This window comes from Panulirus ornatus, chromosome 59 (assembly GCF_036320965.1).
Source record: "Panulirus ornatus isolate Po-2019 chromosome 59, ASM3632096v1, whole genome shotgun sequence".
Classification (NCBI taxonomy): Eukaryota; Metazoa; Arthropoda; class Malacostraca; order Decapoda; family Palinuridae; genus Panulirus; species Panulirus ornatus.
In genome coordinates, this window is record NC_092282.1 from 2,147,522 (window position 1) to 2,173,685 (window position 26,164).

At 37.7% G+C, this 26,164-nt stretch overlaps 1 protein-coding gene across 1 annotated transcript in view; it reads right to left on the reverse strand.

Annotated features, from left to right (window-relative positions):
* Window positions 1–470: 470 nt before the first annotated feature.
* e (nonribosomal peptide synthetase ebony) overlaps window positions 471–26,164 on the reverse strand; it is a 64,562-nt gene continuing 38,868 nt past the window's right edge. Inside the window, exons 11-21 of the mRNA XM_071696487.1 lie at window positions 23,128–23,295; window positions 22,824–23,020; window positions 22,174–22,272; window positions 16,390–16,477; window positions 15,183–15,398; window positions 14,274–14,439; window positions 13,789–13,908; window positions 12,868–13,011; window positions 8,321–8,417; window positions 7,318–7,401; window positions 471–5,369 (exon numbers count right to left, since the gene is read on the reverse strand). Of these exons, the coding sequence (XP_071552588.1) occupies window positions 5,217–5,369; window positions 7,318–7,401; window positions 8,321–8,417; window positions 12,868–13,011; window positions 13,789–13,908; window positions 14,274–14,439; window positions 15,183–15,398; window positions 16,390–16,477; window positions 22,174–22,272; window positions 22,824–23,020; window positions 23,128–23,295 (1,532 nt within the window). The 3' untranslated portion in view covers window positions 471–5,216. The remainder of the gene's footprint in view (window positions 5,370–7,317; window positions 7,402–8,320; window positions 8,418–12,867; window positions 13,012–13,788; window positions 13,909–14,273; window positions 14,440–15,182; window positions 15,399–16,389; window positions 16,478–22,173; window positions 22,273–22,823; window positions 23,021–23,127; window positions 23,296–26,164) is intronic.

Sequence of the window (26,164 nt, forward strand, 5' to 3'; positions counted from 1 at the left end):
AATGTTCTCTTTTCTCTCATACCACTATGATAGGGTTACTCTAATGAATGAAAGAATGAACAATTTTCTCAATGACAACCAGTTCTTCACCCTAACTGAGTGAAGATGAACAGTATATCCCATAAAGTTAGATTACTCATCCTTTGATAGTTGGTTATTTGGGCCTGTTGACTGCCAGGGTAATTTATTAAGGCCATCAACGTTGTTATAACTACCAATAAAAAAACAGACCATGCATGCTTTCACTTGCATACATATGGCCCTTGCATTTGTCTTTATGAATTATTGGTCTTTATGCATACCAACTGCCTGGGTAATTCAATATTATCCAGATGTTAAAGATACTTATATGAGCCCTTGGCTCACCATTTTTGACTATCTAGAACGAAATGTCTTGGAATGGCATCCTACACTAATCATGTGAGGGTACAAAGCCAAATAAACTTTTATATGTAAGAAAAATACCTCTATGTACATGTGAAAATTTTATTGACCAAATTATACAATCTTCTATATATCTTTTTCATCCCACATGCCAACAGTGAATATAATATTCTTGTAGTAATCATTAACTATATAGATACATTCTTCAAGAATCTGTTATAATTTATGGGAATCATCAAAACATCCCATGCATTTAGTATTTTGATAAATAAAAACTAATAAATGCAAAACATAAATCAAAAGAAATGCACCAACATTCACTCTCCCTAAACCACCAATATAACAAAAACATAAAGTAATATCTAGCTTTATTAAATTCATATACATTAGATTTTCACAATTTAGCAAATAGTTGAAACTATAAATAAATAAACTGGCTGTATATTCTCATATGGATAAAAGCACAATATATTCAGGGATTTCATATTTTAGATTAATCTAATTGAACTTAGATTCCGTCTAATGAAGGTCTAAAACATTTCATTTTTACTAAATAGAATATTAATTATAATCAATGTATTATTCATAATCTTAATGCAAAGATATTGCTACATAACTTTGAATACATTGGTGACTGATTTGCTCCATTTGGTCTAACATAACAAATACTGGTTATTACAGTGATATCACTGGTTATGAAAGGCACTACTGTATTGCTTTTAGCTAACATGATAGAAATTTGGTCATTATAAAAATAAACCTACATATCCTCTAAGATATATATGTGGAAATAGTTGATCCTAATGAAATAAATCTGTGGTAAAATCATATAAATGTACATAAATATGTTGTTGGAGTATTGGCCTTCAACAGATAATTATCTTTAATCCAGAATCTGTATAATACATCAATGTACAAAAATTGTCCATTTCAATTGTACTTATATTCTTGGCTAACGATCTTCTGCTATATCTATATATCTGATGTCCGTTCCTTCCACAAACTCCCAAAAAGGGGGTGGCCATGGCAAAGGAGTCTCCACTTATCCTTGTCATGCCTCCCTCACATACATCAATCAATGTATTCTTCCACTATTTCTCTCCCTCCACTACTATTCCACTCTATTTCCCAATGCCACAGGTGGTCTTCCTGTCATACCTGCCCCTTTACATTCTCCTTGTAAATTCCTCATCTTGCATTCTTTCCAAACTCTTTCTTCACTCTCTGGCAATCAAATGCAGAGGTGACAAACAGCGATAATTTGACACAATACATATACATTATTGTTTCTGCTGACTTTGATGGGAACAGAACATTGCTTTACACTAAAGCGATAATTAATTTGATGTCAATACTCAACAAGTACTCCAAGTTACCAGTTCATAATCTTATGGTCTATGGCACTGCATACATAAGAAATGTATGATTTATATAAAAGACATATGAAATCATAGATTATCTAGATCACTTTCCTTAAAATATATAAAATTACAATACAAGGTAAATGAAAAAGATGCTATTTCCTTTTAGAGAGGGCACATTGACCTATATTTGCTATATGTCCTAATATATATTTGAAGCACAGAAAAAAGGGTTTTGATTAATAAAAAAATCCCTAACCTAACTATACTTCATCCCTAATCAGAAAGATTTGCCCTTTGAATCCAATTTCATCCAGCCTTATTAACCTTAATACATAATCATGGGCCTTGATCCACATCAAACAAATTCAAATACGTCATTGCAAAAGCATTTTTCACATTTATCCTATACAGCAATACCACTTGGAGAATACATCACCAGTTTTGAGAAAAAAGTCATTGCAATCTCTCGCCTTATCTCTGTTGCTATACTGTTAGGGAACATAACTTCATTTTCATAAAAACTCATAAAAAACAGGAGGGGAGGGTTCTTTGTAAGCTTTTTCCTCTTCATAAAATATAGCTCTTCATAAACTATGGAAGATTCATAGATGCAATTTAGCATATTTACAGGTTCACTGGTGAGCTTATGTATACCTAACTATAAAACCTTGATTTTGCTTTGGGCCAGAATGCATATAAAAGTTAAATAATATCATCAGTGTTAAATAAGAAAATGGCATATACATTACTCAAGGTTTAGCTGTCTCTAAATTTACTGATTTTGCTCCTTTCCAGTGAGATAAAACTTAAAATATATGAATATGTGTAGACTTTCATTCACATCATTCCTTACAGCACATTCAGGATGGCATCTCCACTAACACCACAAAGTAAACATATTTGATTGTATTGAACTGCATATTCTATACATCCCAGTCTGCATGTGACAAGTAATCAATCATTTATGACCTATTAGACTTTAGGACACAATGATAGTGTCAGACAATTGGCCAAGTATCTTCTCTGCTCATACCTTCCAAGTCAGTCTAGTGCATGTACCTCACAGTTAGCTCAGTTACACCATAATTCCTCAGCAAAATCACTAGATGCTTATGTTCAGGCTAGAGGCAAAAAGTAGATGGATGGATTATGGGAGTTGAAGAATTTAGGAAGGGTGTCTGTGAAGTTCTGGGATTGCAGTGAAAAAATAGATGCTTGTGAAGAAGAGAAAAGGAAGGCAATATATCCTAAGGCTCAACCTAAATGTGAATTGTACAGTGTGTGACCAGGAATATTGACACACTAGAAAACTAACTTTATTTTAAAAGAAATTGAGCCAAATAAAAGTAGATCAATAAAAACCATAAAAGAAGTGGTAAAACATCTTACTGTTAACGATAAGATAGCTGAAAGGTTGTATCAACCTTGAGCCTCTAGTAATCTTTCTATCAAATCTGTAATCTATCTTTCTATATCTCTGACATCCATTCCCTTCAGGAACTCCCTCAAGGGTGGCCAGGGCAAAATAGTCTCTGGTGAACTCCAATGCCACTTCTTAGCCTACATGCATCACCCTTAATAGGCCACTGGTAGAGGGCAACTCTAAGCACAATGCTTCCTGAGGCTACTAACTGCTGTTCCTACCAACTATTTCCACCAACTGTTCCATTCTACTGCTTCTACCAAATGCTCCTACCTAGAGTTCCAGTGAATGAGTCTATTATATTAAAATACCATAAGCCCAAGTTATGAACTACGAGTTTTATCTATAATGATCATCTGGCTACAAAGGTGTGACCAAGGCTCATTAAGATCTCTGTAATCCTTTTCCACTTCTTTTCACAAAAAAATCATGGCTGGCACAATAAACTAAATGTTTTTAGCAGCAGAATGAAAGCTTGTTATTTGGGCTTCAACCCTATCATTGTTCAGGGTCATTAAGGCCATCAACATAATCACAACTACCTTGTTCAAGTGCTCAAGATAACTGTGATCTCATAAATACTCTCTGCATATAAGGCTTTTATGGAAAATAGTTGGAAGAGCACAACTGAGATAAACAAAGTTCCTTGATAATAATCACCACAGAAGTTTGTGAAAGCATAATAAAATACTCTACCCCAACTCTTGGATGTTTGACTTAAACCTAACACACACACACACACTCATGCACAGACCTCTATGGCGTAGCTACTAGCATTACTGACCGTTGTGCATGCACAGGCTGCCAGGAATCAAAATTGCATGGGTCTGAATCCTGACAAGAGAAGCCACTCCACATTCCATCCAGCTTTTCATCCTCTCCTAGGGATTGGTCAATATAATGGGTAACTGGCATAGGTTAAGATGTGTGTGAACATATATTTGTAGTGTATGGGAAGGGAGTTTTAAACACAAGGGGCTCAATCTCTTGAATAATCTCTATCATACAACCTCTTAAATCTATGTATGCTCTATGCATTAACCATGTCTTCAGTCAATCAATTTCATTCACCCACCACTCTTATATTATAAAAGTATTTCTGTACATCCTCATCTACAAATTACAAGAGTGTGTGTGTGAGTGTATACATATATAAGAATAAAGACAAGGTGCATATACATGCAAGAGGATGAAAGGCTTGCACGGGATAGAGTGAATGGAACAATATGGTATGCTGGGGTTGACATACTGTCAAAGGACTGAACCAGGGCATGTGAAGTGTTTGGGGTAAACCATGGAGAGGTTCGTGGGACCTGGATGTGGATAAAGAGTTGTGGTTTTGATGCATTACACATGACAGGTTAGAAATAAATATGAGTAGATGTAGCCTTTCTTCATCTGTTCCTGGCACTATCTCACTTACATAGGAAACAGTGATCAAGAATTTAAAAATAAGTATAAATCCTTGGTTTCACCTGCACTTTCAATAATGACAAATTTCAAGTTTCGTAATTTCAGTGTACTTTATCAAAAACCAAATAAGTAAAACCCAGCTATAAAAATAACTTTCTACTCCTTCAGTATTACAAAAATAACACTAATAATCAAAAACTTTTGACCTATCAACTGCCAGGATCATCAAGGCTATCAGCTATCACTTTTTTAGATTTAGATATTATTCTATGATCACACACTCTCACTGCGTATATGGCCTATCATATATACAGCTCTGACTCCTAGCCTATTCAACTGGTTAGTTATTTTGGTGTCAGGTCTATCAACTGCCACATTGTCTAGTTATCACCACCAATCAAAAAACTTGAATACCTTCTTCAGTCTCTCAAGGAAATTCTGAGGCCATTCACAATCACTACAAAGTATGGCCCTTCTGCTCGCTTAAATTTTCCAATATTCATATTATTCTATGTTTGGGTAGTTTAACTTTTCCAATCTGCATATTATTCTATGTTAAATCACAATGCTAGGAAACAATATAATAATGTCCAACAAATTCACTTGAATGTGTTCGCAAGTATATATATGTATTAGATATTTTTCTTCATATAAACTTGACAGGTGGTCACAGCATGCTGAGTGTCAGGGGCATCTCTGAAGGGCATTGATCCATCTGGGGCTACCCACAGGTTGACCTGGTAGTCACCCAAAACTTTGTAGGATAAAAGGTCATCACACACTTGCTGCAGGAAGATGTTGAAAGGTAAGCTGAAGAGGTTATAACATTATATTTGGGTTTCATGATTAATTGGCTGCATAGTATATGATAAATGAAGACTGTATCATCACAATTGCTGCTAGACCTCACTAATACAAGAAACATCAAACGTTTATATACATATTCATTTATGTATCATACTTTGTCGCTGTTTCCCACGTTAGCAAGGTAACACAAGGAAACAGATGAAAGAATGGCCATGTATATACATACATGTTCACACATGCATATATACATACCTATACACTTCAACGTACACATACATATATATATACATACACAGACATATACATATATACACATGTACACAATTCATACTTGCTGCCTTTATTCATTCCCGTCGCCACCCTGCCACATATAAAACGACTACCACCTTACCCCGCACGTGCACGAGATAGCGCTAGGAAAAGACAACAAAGGCCACATTTGTTCACACTCAGTCTCTATGTCTGTGTATGTATATGTTGATATGTATATGTATGTATATGTGCATGTATGGGCATTTATGTATATGTATGTGAATATGAGTGGATGAGGCATTCTTCACCTGTTTCCTGGTGCTAACCTAAAGCCCAAGTAACCAACCAACCAATCAATTGCTCTGTAGCATTTTTCTTAATATTGTTAGGCATTATGGACATACAACCCTTGGCTTCAATTCAAGAAGACTTAGCTCTTCTTGCTGCATTACGATATATATATATATATATATATATATATATATATATATATATATATATATATATATATATATATATATATATATATATATATTTTTTTTTTTTTGCTTTGTCGCTGTCTCCCGCGTTTGCGAGGTAGCGCAAGGAAACAGACGAAAGAAATGGCCCAACCCACCCCCATACACATGTATATACATACGTCCACACACGCAAATATACATACCTACACAGCTTTCCATGGTTTACCCCAGACGCTTCACATGCCTTGATTCAATCCAATGACAGCACGTCAACCCCGGTATACCACATCGCTCCAATTCACTCTATTCCTTGCCCTCCTTTCACCCTCCTGCATGTTCAGGCCCCGATCACACAAAATCTTTTTCACTCCATCTTTCTACCTCCAATTTGGTCTCCCACTTCTCCTCGTTCCCTCCACCTCCGACACATATATCCTCTTGGTCAATCTTTCCTCACTCATTCTCTCCATGTGCCCAAACCATTTCAAAACACCCTCTTCTGCTCTCTCAACCACGCTCTTTTTATTTCCACACATCTCTCTTACCCTTACATTACTTACTCGATCAAACCACCTCACACCACACATTGTCCTCAAACATCTCATTTCCAGCACATCCATCCTCCTGCGCACAACTCTATCCATAGCCCACACCTCGCAACCATACAACATTGTTGGAACCACTATTCCAATATATATATATATATTTCCCTGGGGATAGGGGAGAAAGAATACTTCCCACGTATTCCCTGCATGTCGTAGAAGGCGACTAAAAGGGGAGGGAGCGGGGGGGCTGGAAATCCTCCCCTCTTTTTTTTTTTTAATTTTCCAAAAGAAGGAACAGAGAATTGGGCCAGGTGAGGGTATTCCCTCAAAGGCCCAGTCCTCTGTTCTTAACGCTACCTCGCTGATGCGGGAAATGGCGAATAGTTTGAAAGAAAGAAAAATATATATATATATATATATATATATATATATATATATATATATATATATATATATATATATATATCTTGAAATGAAGCCAAGGGCTGTATGTCTATAATGCCTAACAATATTAAGAAAAATGATACAGAGCACGTGACTGGTTGTTTGGTTACTTGAGCTTTAGGATTATTGATTACCAGGGTCACTTAGTATCAACAAGGCAATAAAACAATGACATGAAAACATCTAAATTCATGAAAGACATGAAAAACAGTCATACAGCTGACCTGGGTTAAGGTAGATGAGTTTGTGGTAAAAACAGCCTTATATCCTTTCCTTGCAGCTACCTTCAGGTTCTCACATTCCATTATCTGAAAGAAAAACTTTCTGTATATACCAAATTTGAAAATATGTATGATCAAAGATACAGCACACAGCAAGAGGATCTTTTCTAACAGTCTCTTCTTTGTTGTTTTTCATATTAGTGCAGTAATAACTTGCAGAATATAATATAAACAAATAATCTTTTTCATAATAATTTTCATCAATGGACAAATGAAATTCATCATCTCATAGTGTAACTGATTAATAGAATCCTACTTTTTTACCATGAATTGCCCTCTTTAATTTTGCAACCCCAACTCAAGGAAAGAGGCCAGTACTGTGTTCAATACTAAACTAATGTAAGGATACTCTTCTGATCATACTTTTGCCAAGGTAATATTATCAGTATTTTTGTTTTCTTTTTTCAAATGGAGGAAACCTCAGTGACAACAGCCCAACTGCTGCATTACACAGTTACTTACGTTACTGCTAAATTACTTATTCTTTTTCATATTCTCTCTATAATTCCAGTCATTAAACATTTATTCAGTCAACAAAAGTTGACAACAGTTTACTTTTACAGATTGCTTCAACATAAAAAAAAATTCAATTTTATCCAAATTTTATCTCAGTCTAGCTGAAAAATTCCATCTCATTATAGTCAGGATGAGGTTTGCCCACAGAAGAGAAATACTGGGAGAAGAACTCTGGGAACCTTATGATCAATGATGAGTTCTCCTCATCACTTCCAGGCACTTGTAGCAAGAACCAGAGCTTTTTTCCTGGTGGATCCTTGAGGCAATGGTAAATGACTGAGTTCTTTTAAACCACCTCAGAGATCATCAGTTCTGAATATTTCTTGCATGAATTCCAATATATAATATATGCACACCATAAATTATTACCAAATCTTATGATAAGACAAAGAAAAAGCTATGGCTTCAAAGCCATAGCCTGTGAACTTACCTGTATAAGTTCAACATTCTCAGCTGGTCCAAGTTCTAGCAGTGTTCCCATCATAAAGCTGTGTACGACAGTTCCAACCTCCTTTGGCAAATTACCTCTGAAAAGGAGAGTGGACAGACCTAAGACAGTCAGTATGTCTGATAGAATGACAGATTCTAATATTGATTAACATAACAAATAATGGTGGTGTGAATAATGAAATGACTGTCATTTATGAATATTGTAAATGATCGCCTAAGTTATCTACCTCTCTTTTTTATATGCTATTTCTCTTGTTTAAGACATAAAGAATCTGCTACTGTATTCTGCATGTTAAGATTTATTTACATTAAATACAGCTACATACTATATAACATAAGTATATATTAAAACACAGAAATTATATTCTTTATACGCTAATTTGCCTACATATTTTTTTCTGGCTATTCAATAACACAGTTCAGGAATGTAACTAAAACATTAAATGATTTGAGTACCTTCAACACTTGAAAAATCAAGATATCCAGCAGTTCGATATTACAGACAATAACATTCACTACAAAGGTAAATGGGGAATGGGTGGTTGGGCTACACAGTCAAGGGCCCATGCCATGTTAAGCTCTAGTGAATCTCTAACGACAAAACAAGGAACGGAAAGCATGGTGGTGTCGTTAGCATTAGGTTAATCATGAAAATATAGCAGGAAACATAATCTTTGACATATGTAGTGTAAACATCTTCTAAACTTGCCCATATGGAGCAGGATCTCTGTGCAACCACATAAGGTCATTAAGAATTCATTTATAATACTATCATTATAATCATTCTTATATACAACTGTTTCTCCTGCCCTAGTGAGGCAGTGTCAGGAACTAACAAATGAAAGCTTTATCTGGACATAACCACTCTCTGGCTATCATTCATGATGCACCAAAAACCAAGGCTTTCATCCATGGCCAAGCCTCACAGACTATTAGTATTATTTCAGTATTATCATCATTGTCAACATTATTATTTCAAATTCTCTATAATGATAAACTTTAGACACAGTACTTTAAACAGTGCCAAGGATAATTCATAGCATCATGAAATACAATTAAAACAAGAAATAGAGGGGAATGAGACAATTTACTTAGTAAAAACAATAAATGTCTATAAAAATAATTTCCAGCATTAATCAGGGTGAACTCAACATTCCAAAGTACAATCCTAGAGAGAGGTCTAAGTTGTGTGTCTGATCCAGTAATTCAATCACTTTTGTGAAATCATTATTCATTGTTTCACTAAGTGATCTTAAAGAACGAGTGGCCCAGATAAAATGTAATCTTGTAACTCTGTCATCTCTTTTATTGTATATTTGTTTGTCAGATTCTTAAACTATATTGCCTTCATTTTGTTTATTCACCCATTGTTCACTGCTGTCATTGGTAGTTTCCTTGATGCCTGTTCCACATCTGTTCCGGCCCAAGACCCAAGCTCCTCTATTGTCAGTTACTGGGGAGTGTTTATTGGTTGCGCCTGTAGTATGAGGATTAGCTTTTGATCCAACAAAAAAGGATGCTAGATGATCCAAATCAAGAGGTAAATGTACTTGAACTTCCATCTGGATGTATCTGTTATGGATTGTGAGCTGTGACTGACCCTGATTGATGCTGTCTACTGCTCTGTTCAGGTTCTTCTGGGATGTACATTGCTCATATATTATGTATTTCTTTTCAAAGTTAATTTCTATCTCCAACTTTTGATTTTGTAGCTGAAGATGGAAATCTTTCCCTTATTGAATTCTGACCCATTCTTCAAAGGGATCCACAGCAGTTGTGCTTTCCACTAGAAAGGTAGTCACCTGGTGTACTGCTTGTTTGTTGTGCCATTTTCTCCACTGAATACAAGTGTCACAATTATTTCAGAAGGATCTGTTTTTTTGTGTACTTCACTATAATTTTCTAAGAAGCTGAGCATCAGCAATTCACTACGAGGAGGCTTCAGGAACCTTCATCTGCATTTCCCTTGTCAGTAGCAGCAAGAAGTCTAGTGTACTTCAGGGATCCACAAGAAGCTCCTGGCATGGTATGACCCTATCACAAGGTTCAAGGCAGTGAGACAGGAATGAACTGCATTCTCAGAGAATCTCTCTCTCTCTGAAGCTTTGCTTTAGATCTCAGTGGACAGTTCTGATTCCAAACACAATTAGCTCCAGAGCAGTTGGGACATACAGCTTGCACTACCTTTCCAATAGTTACCTTCACCAGTAAACCCTACATCTCTCACCTGTGTGGGCACCTGATTATCATGTGCTCAAACATTTGACACTTATAACACTTTTGAAGTTTTGAAAGGTACACCCAATATTTGTCAAAACCACACATGTCTACCTTTACTCTCTTCAGCACCTCTCCTACACAGTGCAAGATCCTTGCTTGGGATGTTACTTTTGCTCAAAATCCTTGTCTTACACCTGTGGAAATTTCTCCAACACACCGACGGGATTATCCATAGCACATCCCAGCAGAGTATTTTTTGTCAGTTCATTTAGATGTAGCTGTACTAAAGTAGTTTCCTCTTCTCTTAGCAACTGGTCTTTCTTTAAACTTCCTAAGCTTGATGGTTACATGAAGTTATAACTGGCTTTCCCTTGAGGTTACAGTATGAAGAAAGGTTTATTTCTTTATGGTTTTGCAAAGTGATCTCCAGAAATTTTGCTCTGGTTTCCATGTTAGGTTCCTCTTGGAAACTAACATCAAGAGTGGTTCTTCCTCTGATGGTCTGGGGAGCAATGTTTTGCATCTCTTTACCTTTCACATGGTTTAGCTAGCAGTATATGCCAAAAGTAATTTCTGCTGATGAATTCTAATAACTCAGTGCAAAACGTTAATGTATCAGGATATCACCTGGCTAGCCAGCACCAAATGTAAACAAACCGAGAATGTTCAACACCTGTGTGGCTTCAATACGCATTATATGGTAGTGAAGCAGTGACAGCATACATTGCATCTCCTAATTTACCACTGATGTAATATAATAAATTATACAGCCTTGGGACCATCTTTATGGGACCCCTGAAGCTTCAAGGCAGCACCCTAATCAGGAGGAGGGAAATGATGGACTCCTTTGGGGTAAGAATTTTCTCTAATGAAACCATATTCCTTTTCAGCCACTGACAATGACAAAACCTCACCAAAAGTGACTTAACTCACAGTGTAAGTACATGCAAACGAATTTCAGCAACACCTTAATGATGCAGTATATAAATCTTATGCAACTGGTAAGCTCCATGGGTCTGAGAAGTAGAATTAGAAAGCTCTACAAATGTCTTTACATAATTGTAGCCAAGACAGGACTGCTGTCCTGAATTCCCGAACATCACATCATTTTCTATGTCATTTCCTTTTATATATAATTCAACTTGGCTCCTAGTGTACATTATGGTAAATGACAATGATGGCAACATCTGAAAGCCAACGAAAACAAGATGAAATTGAGGAGCAAAATGTTTTCTTTCAGAATCTAATTGTGTTAATTTTAACACTCTGGAACCCATTCAAGAGAATTTTGTTTTATAGAAATAAGATTTTTTTTTAGACGTAAAGCTCTACTTCCAGTTTCTTGGTTGATCAAAATTGGATATTTGATAAGTGTAGCAGAAATCTGAAGCTTTCATTACTATACTGTTTGATTTGGAGAACATTTACTTTTGAAATGAAAATTCCCAGTTTACTACATTACTTTTAGGTTTTTTATTCAGAATTTTGATTTTCAAACAAAACTCTTACATCAGGAGGTAGTTAAGTTGTCGAAATAAGATCTGGGATTTAAGAGTAGTATTTCACTTAATTAGTCATGGTATCATGCCTTGGAGTAATTTAATAACTTTCAAAGTTTCTCTGCTGGTCAAGAGGTGTCCATTCTTTATGCCCCTTTAGGGTATACGAAAGTAATTCAGATGGTATGTGGTATTAGTTTAGAAATTCAAATCATACGGAACTTAAATAAATTTTTGTCTGAAAGAATGTTGGGCAATATATTCTCTATACATTTTTCCATAAGTAACACCAGAATCAAAAGATTTAAAGTTTTAAGTAATTCATTACATCAAACTTGAATCTTATAAGTTAGGTGGTACAAAACGGGAGGAAAGTCAGCTACAAGTACACTACATAAGAAAGGTTAGCAAAAAGTGGCATATATTCTACAGAATCTTCTTAAGGTTTTCAGAGTTAAGAAAAAGAAAAATCTCTTACAAATCACACACTTCTTAATAAGAAATCTGACAAATTTTTCTCACTTTTAGCTTACTGTAACTTCTATTTGTATGCATACCATATTCAATAATTCAACTCTTGAGCATAATGGTACTCTTCACGCTTGGGTCATTACTAGGCTATCATTTCTTAGGGGTATGCTTGGTCATGATATCTCAGGGGTATACCTTCTTCATGCTCAAGAACTGAATGGTCATGCTGAAAGGTTGTGCCACTGTGCTCAAGAATCATACTTTCATGCTTGTAACATTAAGGTAGCATGAAAATCATGCTGCTTTAGGTGAAGATTTAAGGTCTCGGATTCCTTACCTCACTGATGCCTCACAGTCTTCTAAGAAGTTAAGGATAATTTCAATCCGAGGAGTCAAATCCTTCATTGAAGGTTCATCTCGTAGGTCAGAGTTCAAAGCACATGCAATAATTTCACTTGACCCTTGTCTGGTCAGTACAAAGCTGTTGATGTAAAGGATATATTTCAGAAACATAGGAAATGAAGAAGCTATTCTTTATCAGAACCAAAAGTTGTGTGAAAAACAGAAAAGGCTGGTAGAAGGTTTTCTTGGTCTGGCTTCAAGCAAGTGGAAAATTTTCTTGGTTCAGGGTTAGTGGGGTGGAAGGTATTTTTGGTCCAGGTTCATGGTGGTGAAAGGTTTTATTGATCTGGAATCATGGTAGTGAAGGATTTTTTGGTTCAGGGTCACGGTGGTGGAAGGTTTTTGTGATCCTGGGTGCAGGTGGTGAAAGGTTTTCTTACTCTAGAGTAAGGGTTGTGGTAGACTTTTGTAGTCCAGGATCAGGGTGGTAGACAGTCTCCTTGATCCAGGATCTGGAAAAAGGAAGGTTTTCTTGGACTAGAGTCAGGATGGTAGTTGGCATCCTCATTCCAGGGTCAGGGTGGTGGAGGGTTTTCTTGGTCTAGTCAGGGTAGTGGAAGATTTCCTTGGAAAAGAGCCAGGGTGATGGAAGGTTTTCTTGATCCAGGATCATGAAGGGGGAGTCTTTTTTGGTCCAAGGTCATGATGGTGGAAGGTTTTCTTTGTCCAAGGGCAGGGTGGTGGAAGGTTTTCTTGTTTCATGGTCAGGGTAGCAGAAGGTTTTCTTCATCCAGGGTCATGGTCAAGGTGGATGCACAATGGAAGAATAGTCTTTATTCATAATCAATGTATTTCATTTTTTTTGTGTTCATAGTAAATGAAAAATACTTAATCCCACCACCATTGCAATACTCACCTCAAATCCTTTTCTACCAGGTAATCAAATATTTGGTTCAGCAACTGTACATACTCCCAAGGTTCAGAGTGGACCCACTGCTCCAGGTCTCCTTTCTGAGCAAAACTTTCGCTGAATAGGCTGTGGAGAGTTAGTAATACACTTTGGTAATATTTCCCTTGAAATAAAATGGTGAAAAAGGTTGGGTTATGTTAGATTTAAGCCTTTGTGGTCAAGTTTTAACAAAATTCATTTTAGCTCAAAAATTTTAAAGGATGCCAGCCACCTTAACTGTTTTTGTCTTCTTTTTTATTATTCTACTGATAAAATGAGCAAAGTGTGGTGTGCAGTAAACATCTATACACTCTAATTAAATGATGTATCATTACACAGAACCAGACACTGGACTGCAATAAGACAAAGGCCCATGTCAAGTTTGGACCTCACAAATCCTTAAGAGGAACAGATTACTATGAATGTCATATATTCAAAATAAATTCTCTCACGTTAATACAGCATCTTTGTGACTGTGATTGAGTATTGAACATGAGTACTGGTGGTCCTCTGTTGCTAATGTGCAAGCTTTAGTCACCAAGGAGTTGCTCTGCTTATTTATCTCCATCATCCTTGATATGTCCCCAAGAGTCTCTGCCTTCATAAACTGGCCAATTCCTGTAAAAGGATACTCGTCTGAGTACAAAACTTTCTAAAGCATCTACCAGATGAGCACATGACTACTTTCTGTAAAAGACAGTATTCAAAATTTCAAAGATCAGTGTAATGTGACACTGGTATGCTGTGATGTATTTGTTACTTCTGCGTTGATGCATTATTTAGTATGTTTAGCAATTTTTATACATAGTTTTTTTTCTTTCCCTCTCTTGTGTAGCAAGACATGCATATTTTGGTATGTGGCTCAGTACTGAAAGAAGCATAATATGAGAAATGAAAGAATTAACATTTCCACTTGGATGTACCAGGTCTGAGTTGCCTGCAGCAATATCTCTAAGAGCCTGGGTTGCTATCACTATAGTCCAATGATATACTAATGTAGGTTCATATATCCACAAAGTACATCATAATGACATCTTAACAGTAAATGAACGAAATACTGTTTTTACTTTCTTGATATACGGTAAGTGAACATGGAAATCTTTCCCTTTTTATTGGATCCTGAACTCTATATATTATGTTTCACACAGTTTCTTTGACTTTCTTTTCATCTTTTCCATCTATAATATATTCCTACACTTCTTACTTTCTCTTTAATTGCATCAAACAATGTTTCAAACACATTTTAGAAGGTACAGAATGATTTGTTAATATTCTAAACAAATCACAGAAATATCAATCCTAATGTTATGTCATAGCTTAGGGATGGATCTCACAAAAGTTTAATTAACAGTTCCACTTGCCTATGCTGTATCCAAGATCCTGAAGATATGTTACAGTCAGCACTGAGTTAAGAGAGTTCCCACCAATCTCAAAGAATGAAGTGCTGATGGAGAGCTTTGTTCCCCTGGTAAGTGTTGGACCCAACACACGAGCAACTGTGAGTAAAAGGGCTAGAGCTTTGGCCTCATCCTCTGGACTCACGCCTGTCAGGTCTATTTCTACCCCTTCCTGATTTCCTGTTAAATATTAGAGTTTGGAATGAGAGAACATTTTCATCAATTCTTGGCAGGATATACTGCACTTGGTTCATTGTTTGGTTGGCTGGTTATTTGGGATTTACACCTATCAACTGCCAGGGTCATTAAAGAAATCAATTTCATTTATAACTACCAACTGAAAAACCTGAGTAACTTCATCAGGTGTTCAAAATGATTCTATGACTGCACAAGCTCATGCTAAATATACAGCCCTTGACTTACATACATATAAAAAAGATACTTTTCCTGTGACTGGAATTTAGTAAATGTTATGCTAAAGAGTAGAGTACTTTCATCAATAGAAAAATATATCATGAGACTGGAAGAGTTAAAAGATTGAATATCTGTGGATGAATTTGCATGTATGAATATAGAAACACCTGTAAAAAAAAAAATGATAGAGTATTATTTCTTCTAAAGTATCCAAATACTTATTAAAGCCAAGATGAATCTACACAGAAATAATAAGTAAATATATATATTCTGTACTTGTTTTCCATAGTTTTACCATAGACGAGTACACTATTCATCAAACTAAAGGTTCTGAGCTTTCCTCATTTTATCTTCTAGGGAGACTTTATATCTTGCACCCAGCTTTCTCCAACTTACTTTAAACCTAATTTACCAACGGGGGCTTAAATAACATTATATAAATATTCCAAATTTGTGAACCTGGTCTTACTCTCTACAGTAAAGACATTCTTGCCAGATGAATCTACACAGAAATAATAAGTAAATCTATATATTCTGTACTTGTTTTCCATAGTTTTACCATAGAAGAGTACACCATTCATCAAACTAAAGGTTCTGAGCTTTCCTCATTTTATCTTCTAGGGAGACTTTATATCTTGCACCCAGCTTTCTCCAACTTACTTTAAACCTAATTTACCAACAAGGGCTTAAATAACATTATCTAAATATTCCAAATTTGTGAACCTGGTCTTACTCTCTACAGTAAAGACATTCTTACCTGATGTTTTTTCCTCATATATCTTCAGCAGTTGCTGACGATCAACTTTTCCATTCACCAGCAAGGGAAGATCCTCCACACAGATCAGCTGATGTTACAAAAACCAAAATGATTAAAAGGCTATACTGATAAGTTTAAAGAAAGTCCTTTTCATGTCTAATTTCATTCTTGAATATGAACATGAGAGCTCTAATATTATGCTTGCAAACCAATAAGCATACAGAGAAAAACAGGATGTGTGTATGTAACAGTATGAGCTATAATGTCCCAAATGTATCTAAACTGATTTTTATCATATTACTACATTCGGAATTAACACTAAAATTAAGATCGTTTTTTTCAAACTTAATCCCACATCAACAAGGTAGTGCCAGAAACAGGTAAAGAAATGTATTTAACAAAGCTAGAACATTATTTGTGCATTATTTCCCTTACCACCATCAGCACGTCATTTCTAAGGTCAGGGTCTCTCTCTCTCTCTCTCACTCTCTCTCTCTCTCTCTCTCTCTCTCTCTCTCTCTCTCTCCTGCTTAACTGTTGGTTCTAGGGTAGGACATGTTGTTGGACATTTAGATGCCATATCAACAAACACAAACACAGCAGGTTGCAGGAATACTGAAACAGCAGGTTTATCTAAATCACACAAGTAGCACTGATCTGCATGCAATGGTGGTACTGCAAGACTGACATACCGGTGGGAACGTGGTGCACTCCACCCAGGACCCACACTTATTGCATCCACCAACTCTCACTGAAGTTTTGGCAAACTTTCTACAGCACACATCTATATAGCAGCAAATTTTGACTCCATTAAAACAGGGTTCCTTGCAAAATAGCAAAACTGCATATAATGGTCCCACATAACGCAAGGGATAGGTGTAATCATAATCATTCTCTACATATACAAAATTACAGAGAAAAATCAGGCAACAACAAACATAGCCCTTTACATCTACTTCTTTTTTCTATGTCTGGATCAATGAATATTCCCAGCAGCAACTCTGATTGCTTACCTGTGGCTGCATGTATGGCTGAAGATGGGATGCCAGCTGTAATTTCAACACCTCTGGCACCAGCTCATCATCATGGCTTGTATAGAAGGCAACCAAAGCCTGAAGCAAATCATTAAAGGATACAGTGAACTTGAATATGCACAATGGAATAAACCTATCAGTATTTCTACATCCAAATGGCTCTCTCTGACTGTTTAGCAAGAACAACTATGCAGTTTCCTCCATACATTCATGTTTTTCTACTGCCTTCCATATAAACACTTGTCTCTACATACTCTTTTATGTTACATATCAACATCAGTCTATTTTCTCCTCTCTATCCCTTTGATTTACTCACATACTTAGTCTGTTTTTTCCTCCCATTCTCTTTCTATATCAATTCTACTTCAGAATTTTGTTCTTAAGTTAACCATTCACTACTTTCCTCATTCTGTACCTGATTCACACATCCTCAGCTAGTCACAACACAGACCTTATGAGAATGACAATTCAAACCTATAAATGTTTACATGCATTTTCATGCACCTTAGTCAGTTGTACATTTTAAGTCTAATAAAGGATGGTTCTGAAAATGGTTTCCAAAAGGAATCACTTATTTCTGATTAATGACTTTAATGATCTCATGCTTACCACTTACATGAGACACCAACCTGGTTGACTTCTCCAGAATTGTAACACAGGATGTAAGCCTTATCAACCCCTTTCACCTTATGGAGTGCAATCTCCACTTCATTCATATCCACTCGGTGACCTCGGATCTTAATCTGAGAGTCTACTCGCCCCTCAAACACTAAGACCCCATTCACAATTCGTCCAAAATCCCCAGTTCGGTAGAGGATCGACCACTCTGATGGGAGAAAATAGTCAAAATAAGATATGATAAAAAAAAGCAAATGAATTTCATTATTAAATGGTCACAAAATATTATATAAAAAAAGGTCATGGTAAACTGACCTGGGTCATCAGTATATCTATTAGCGATGAACTTGTCTGGCTGTGCACCACCAACATAGCCACTGGCCACACTAAGGCCACCTGCATAAACCTCACCAATATGGCCATCCTTGACCTCCTCCCCATCAGCATCCAACAAGGAAATCCAACAGTTCATGATGGGACTTCCTGAAAATGATTCATTATCTGTCTTCAGTTGTGTTCTTGAGAAGAGTGATAGTACAATGTCTTATGAAATCATGATCTTGTAATTATTTCATAACTCCAAAATAAGCTTCATCTAAATCTAGTAAGATGATTAGATGAAGTAGAATGAAACTGAAACATGATAAGAAACATAATAACTGCTACACCTTCATGGTGTACGAGTTAGCATTTCTGAGTGTGACACATTCATAGGCTGCCCATTTCTGTCAAGTGCATAGCTTCAAATCCTGGCTGTAACAGTCAATCGACAGTCAACCCAGCTGTTCTTCCAACCTTAGGGGTTGGTCGATAAAATGGCTAACTGGCTCAGGCTAGGGAGCTGTGGTTTCGGTGCATTATACATGACAGCTAGAGACAGAGTGTGAACGAATGTGGCCTTTGTTGTCTTTTCCTAGCGCTACCTCGCACACATGAGGAGGAAGGGGTTTTTTATTTCATGTGTGGCGGGGTGGCGATGGGAATGAATAAAGGCAGACAGTATGAATTATGTACACGTGTATATATGTATATGTCTGTGTGTGTATATAAATGTATACTTTGAGATTTATAGGTATGTATATTTGCGTGTGTGGACGTGTATGTATATACATGTGTATGTGGATGGGTTGGGCCATTCTTTCGTCTGTTTCCTTGCCCTACCTCGCTAACGCGGGAGACAGTGACGAAGCAAAAATAAAATAAATAAAAAACATATCTTTCTTTCATACTATTCGCCATTTCCCGCGTTAGCGAGGTAGTGTAAAGAACAGAGGACTGGGCCTTTGAGGGAATATCCTCATCTGGCCCCCTTCTCTGTTCCTTCTTTGGGAAAAAAACAAACAAAAACAAGAGGGGGAGGATTTTCAGCCCCCCCGCTCCCTTCCCTTTTAGACACCTTCTACAAAACGCAGGGAATAAGTGGGAAGTATTCTTTCTCCCCTATCCCCAGGGATATTGGTATATATACCATGGTTACAAATGCTGAGATAGTTTTCGTCCTTTCAGTCAGTCAAACTTGCAAACCTTGCATCTCCCAATTGGTCAATACAGTCATCAGTACAAGATATGAATCAGTTTTGGCTACATTATTGACCTTCCTATAGTCATGTATATACATGTGTATATACATACACATGTATATACATACATGTCCACACACGCACAATATACATACCTATACATCTCAATGTACACATATATATACACACACAGACATATACATATATACACATGTACATAATTCATACTGTCTGCCTTTATTTGTTCCCATTGCCACCTCGCCACACATAGAATAACAACCCCTTTCCCCTCATCTGTGTGAGGTAGCGCTAAGAAAAACACCAAAGGCCCCATTCGTTCACACTCAGTCTCTAGCTGTCATGTAATAATGCACCGAAACCACAGCTCCCTTTCCACATCCAGGCCCCACACACTTTGCATGGTTTACCCCAGACGCTTCACATGCCCTGGTTCAATCCATTGACAGCACGTCAACCCCGGTATACCTGCTCGTTCCAATTCACTCTATTCCTTGCACGCCTTTCACCCTCCTGCATGTTCAGGCCCTGATCACACAAAATCTTTTTCACTCCATCTCTCCCCCTCCAATTTGGTCTCCCACTTCTCCTCGTTCCCTCCACCTCTGACACATATATCCTCTTGGTCAATCTTTCCACACTCATTCTCTCCATGTGACCAAACCATTTCAAAACACCCTCATCTGCTCTCTCAACCACGCTCTTTTTATTTCCACACATCTCTCTCACCCTTACATTACTTACTCGATCAAACCACCTCACACCACATAATGTCCTCAAACATCTCATTTCCAGCACATCCATCCTCCTGCGCACAACTCTATCCATAGCCCACGCCTCGCAACCATACAACATTGTTGGAACCACTATTCCTTCAAACATACCCATTTTTACTTTCCAAGATAATGTTCTCGACTTCCACACATTCCTCAAGGCTCCCAGGTTATTTAATGTATGTATGATTCATGGTGAGGTGCCTGAGGATTGGCGGAATGCTTGCATAGTGCCATTGTACATATATATATATATATATATATATATATATATATATATATATATATATATATATATATATATTTTTATACTTTAACGCTGTGTCCCGCGTTAGCGAGGTAGCACAAGGAAACAGACAGAATAATGGCCCAACCCACCCACATACACATGTATATACATACACGTCCAGACACGCACATATACATACCTATACATTTCAACGTATACATTTTTTTTTTTTTTATTATACTTTGTCGCTGTCTCCCACGTTTGCGAGGTAGCGCAAGGAAACAGACGAAAGAAATGGCCCAACCCCCCCCATACACATGTATATACATACGCCCACACACGCAAATATACATACCTACACAGCTTTCCATGGTTTACCCCAGACGCTTCACATGCCTTGATTCAATCCAATGACAGCACGTCAACCCCGGTATACCACATCGCTCCAATTCACTCTATTCCTTGCCCTCCTTTCACCCTCCTGCATGTTCAGGCCCCGATCACACAAAATCTTTTTCACTCCATCTTTCCACCTCCAATTTGGTCTCCCTCTTCTCCTTGTTCCCTCCACCTCTGACACATATATCCTCTTGGTCAATCTTTCCTCACTCATCCTCTCCATATGCCCAAACCACTTCAAAACACCCTCTTCTGCTCTCTCAACCATGCTCTTTTTATTTCCACACATCTCTCTTACCCTTAGGTTGCTCACTCGATCAAACCACCTCACACCAAACATTGTCCTCAAACATCTCATTTCCAGCACATCCATCCTCCTGCGCTCAACTCTATCCATAGCCCACGCCTCGCAACCCTACAACATTGTTGGAACCACTATTCCTTCAAACATACCCATTTTTGCTTTCTGAGATAATGTTCTCGACTTCCACACATTCTTCAAGGCTCCCAGGATTTTCGCCCCCTCCCCCACCCTATGATGGAAAAAAAAAAAAAAAAAAAAAAAAATTATTGTGAATTTTATGTTTTTTGTGGGGTTATTTAGTTTATGTGGATGGTGTAAAGGTAATAATGAATATAGATGTGAGTTGATGAGAGAGAGAATAAGGATTTGAATTTATGAATATAGATCTGCTATGCGATAATAGAGAGATGAGAAGAGGTTAGGGGGAGTGTGGACATTTGTTGGACTTTTATCCATATCATCAAACACAAACACAGCAGGTTGCAGGAATACTGAAACAGCAGGTTTATCTAAATCACACAAGTAGCACTGATCTGCATGCAATGGTGGTACTGCAAGACTGACATACCGGTGGGAACGTGGTGCACTCCACCCAGGACCCACACTTATTGCATCCACCAACTCTCACTGAAGTTTTGGCAAACTTTCTACAGCACACATCTATATAGCAGCAAATTTTGACTCCATTAAAACAGGGTTCCTTGCAAAATAGCAAAACTGCATATAATGGTCCCACATAACGCAAGGGATAGGTGTAATCATAATCATTCTCTACATATACAAAATTACAGAGAAAAATCAGGCAACAACAAACATAGCCCTTTACATCTACTTCTTTTTTCTATGTCTGGATCAATGAATATTCCCAGCAGCAACTCTGATTGCTTACCTGTGGCTGCATGTATGGCTGAAGATGGGATGCCAGCTGTAATTTCAACACCTCTGGCACCAGCTCATCATCATGGCTTGTATAGAAGGCAACCAAAGCCTGAAGCAAATCATTAAAGGATACAGTGAACTTGAATATGCACAATGGAATAAACCTATCAGTATTTCTACATCCAAATGGCTCTCTCTGACTGTTTAGCAAGAACAACTATGCAGTTTCCTCCATACATTCATGTTTTTCTACTGCCTTCCATATAAACACTTGTCTCTACATACTCTTTTATGTTACATATCAACATCAGTCTATTTTCTCCTCTCTATCCCTTTGATTTACTCACATACTTAGTCTGTTTTTTCCTCCCATTCTCTTTCTATATCAATTCTACTTCAGAATTTTGTTCTTAAGTTAACCATTCACTACTTTCCTCATTCTGTACCTGATTCACACATCCTCAGCTAGTCACAACACAGACCTTATGAGAATGACAATTCAAACCTATAAATGTTTACATGCATTTTCATGCACCTTAGTCAGTTGTACATTTTAAGTCTAATAAAGGATGGTTCTGAAAATGGTTTCCAAAAGGAATCACTTATTTCTGATTAATGACTTTAATGATCTCATGCTTACCACTTACATGAGACACCAACCTGGTTGACTTCTCCAGAATTGTAACACAGGATGTAAGCCTTATCAACCCCTTTCACCTTATGGAGTGCAATCTCCACTTCATTCATATCCACTCGGTGACCTCGGATCTTAATCTGAGAGTCTACTCGCCCCTCAAACACTAAGACCCCATTCACAATTCGTCCAAAATCCCCAGTTCGGTAGAGGATCGACCACTCTGATGGGAGAAAATAGTCAAAATAAGATATGATAAAAAAAAGCAAATGAATTTCATTATTAAATGGTCACAAAATATTATATAAAAAAAGGTCATGGTAAACTGACCTGGGTCATCAGTATATCTATTAGCGATGAACTTGTCTGGCTGTGCACCACCAACATAGCCACTGGCCACACTAAGGCCACCTGCATAAACCTCACCAATATGGCCATCCTTGACCTCCTCCCCATCAGCATCCAACAAGGAAATCCAACAGTTCATGATGGGACTTCCTGAAAATGATTCATTATCTGTCTTCAGTTGTGTTCTTGAGAAGAGTGATAGTACAATGTCTTATGAAATCATGATCTTGTAATTATTTCATAACTCCAAAATAAGCTTCATCTAAATCTAGTAAGATGATTAGATGAAGTAGAATGAAACTGAAACATGATAAGAAACATAATAACTGCTACACCTTCATGGTGTACGAGTTAGCATTTCTGAGTGTGACACATTCATAGGCTGCCCATTTCTGTCAAGTGCATAGCTTCAAATCCTGGCTGTAACAGTCAATCGACAGTCAACCCAGCTGTTCTTCCAACCTTAGGGGTTGGTCGATAAAATGGCTAACTGGCTCAGGCTAGGGAGCTGTGGTTTCGGTGCATTATACATGACAGCTAGAGACAGAGTGTGAACGAATGTGGCCTTTGTTGTCTTTTCCTAGCGCTACCTCGCACACATGAGGAGGAAGGGGTTTTTTATTTCATGTGTGGCGGGGTGGCGATGGGAATGAATAAAGGCAGACAGTATGAATTATGTACACGTGTATATATGTATATGTCTGTGTGTGTATATAAATGTATACTTTGAGATTTATAGGTATGTATATTTGCGTGTGTGGACGTGTATGTATATACATGTGTATGTGGATGGGTTGGGCCATTCTTTCGTCTGTTTCCTTGCCCTACCTCGCTAACGCGGGAGACAGTGACGAAGCAAAAATAAAATAAATAAAAAACATATCTTTCTTTCATACTATTCGCCATTTCCCGCGTTAGCGAGGTAGTGTAAAGAACAGAGGACTGGGCCTTTGAGGGAATATCCTCATCTGGCCCCCTTCTCTGTTCCTTCTTTGGGAAAAAAACAAACAAAAACAAGAGGGGGAGGATTTTCAGCCCCCCGCTCCCTTCCCTTTTAGACACCTTCTACAAAACGCAGGGAATAAGTGGGAAGTATTCTTTCTCCCCTATCCCCAGGGATATTGGTATATATACCATGGTTACAAATGCTGAGATAGTTTTCGTCCTTTCAGTCAGTTAAACTTGCAAACCTTGCATCTCCCAATTGGTCAATACAGTCATCAGTACAAGATATGAATCAGTTTTGGCTACATTATTGACCTTCCTATAGTCATGTATATACATGTGTATATACATACACATGTATATACATACATGTCCACACACGCACAATATACATACCTATACATCTCAATGTACACATATATATACACACACAGACATATACATATATACACATGTACATAATTCATACTGTCTGCCTTTATTTGTTCCCATTGCCACCTCGCCACACATAGAATAACAACCCCTTTCCCCTCATCTGTGTGAGGTAGCGCTAAGAAAAACACCAAAGGCCCCATTCGTTCACACTCAGTCTCTAGCTGTCATGTAATAATGCACCGAAACCACAGCTCCCTTTCCACATCCAGGCCCCACACACTTTGCATGGTTTACCCCAGACGCTTCACATGCCCTGGTTCAATCCATTGACAGCACGTCAACCCCGGTATACCTGCTCGTTCCAATTCACTCTATTCCTTGCACGCCTTTCACCCTCCTGCATGTTCAGGCCCTGATCACACAAAATCTTTTTCACTCCATCTCTCCACCTCCAATTTGGTCTCCCACTTCTCCTCGTTCCCTCCACCTCTGACACATATATCCTCTTGGTCAATCTTTCCACACTCATTCTCTCCATGTGACCAAACCATTTCAAAACACCCTCATCTGCTCTCTCAACCACGCTCTTTTTATTTCCACACATCTCTCTCACCCTTACATTACTTACTCGATCAAACCACCTCACACCACATAATGTCCTCAAACATCTCATTTCCAGCACATCCATCCTCCTGCGCACAACTCTATCCATAGCCCACGCCTCGCAACCATACAACATTGTTGGAACCACTATTCCTTCAAACATACCCATTTTTACTTTCCAAGATAATGTTCTCGACTTCCACACATTCCTCAAGGCTCCCAGGTTATTTAATGTATGTATGATTCATGGTGAGGTGCCTGAGGATTGGCGGAATGCTTGCATAGTGCCATTGTACATATATATATATATATATATATATATATATATATATATATATATATATATATATATATATATTTTTATACTTTAACGCTGCGTCCCGCGTTAGCGAGGTAGCACAAGGAAACAGACAGAATAATGGCCCAACCCACCCACATACACATGTATATACATACACGTCCACACACGCACATATACATACCTATACATTTCAACGTATACATTTTTTTTTTTTTTATTATACTTTGTCGCTGTCTCCCACGTTTGCGAGGTAGCGCAAGGAAACAGACGAAAGAAATGGCCCAACCCCCCCCATACACATGTATATACATACGCCCACACACGCAAATATACATACCTACACAGCTTTCCATGGTTTACCCCAGACGCTTCACATGCCTTGATTCAATCCAATGACAGCACGTCAACCCCGGTATACCACATCGCTCCAATTCACTCTATTCCTTGCCCTCCTTTCACCCTCCTGCATGTTCAGGCCCCGATCACACAAAATCTTTTTCACTCCATCTTTCCACCTCCAATTTGGTCTCCCTCTTCTCCTTGTTCCCTCCACCTCTGACACATATATCCTCTTGGTCAATCTTTCCTCACTCATCCTCTCCATATGCCCAAACCACTTCAAAACACCCTCTTCTGCTCTCTCAACCATGCTCTTTTTATTTCCACACATCTCTCTTACCCTTAGGTTGCTCACTCGATCAAACCACCTCACACCAAACATTGTCCTCAAACATCTCATTTCCAGCACATCCATCCTCCTGCGCTCAACTCTATCCATAGCCCACGCCTCGCAAC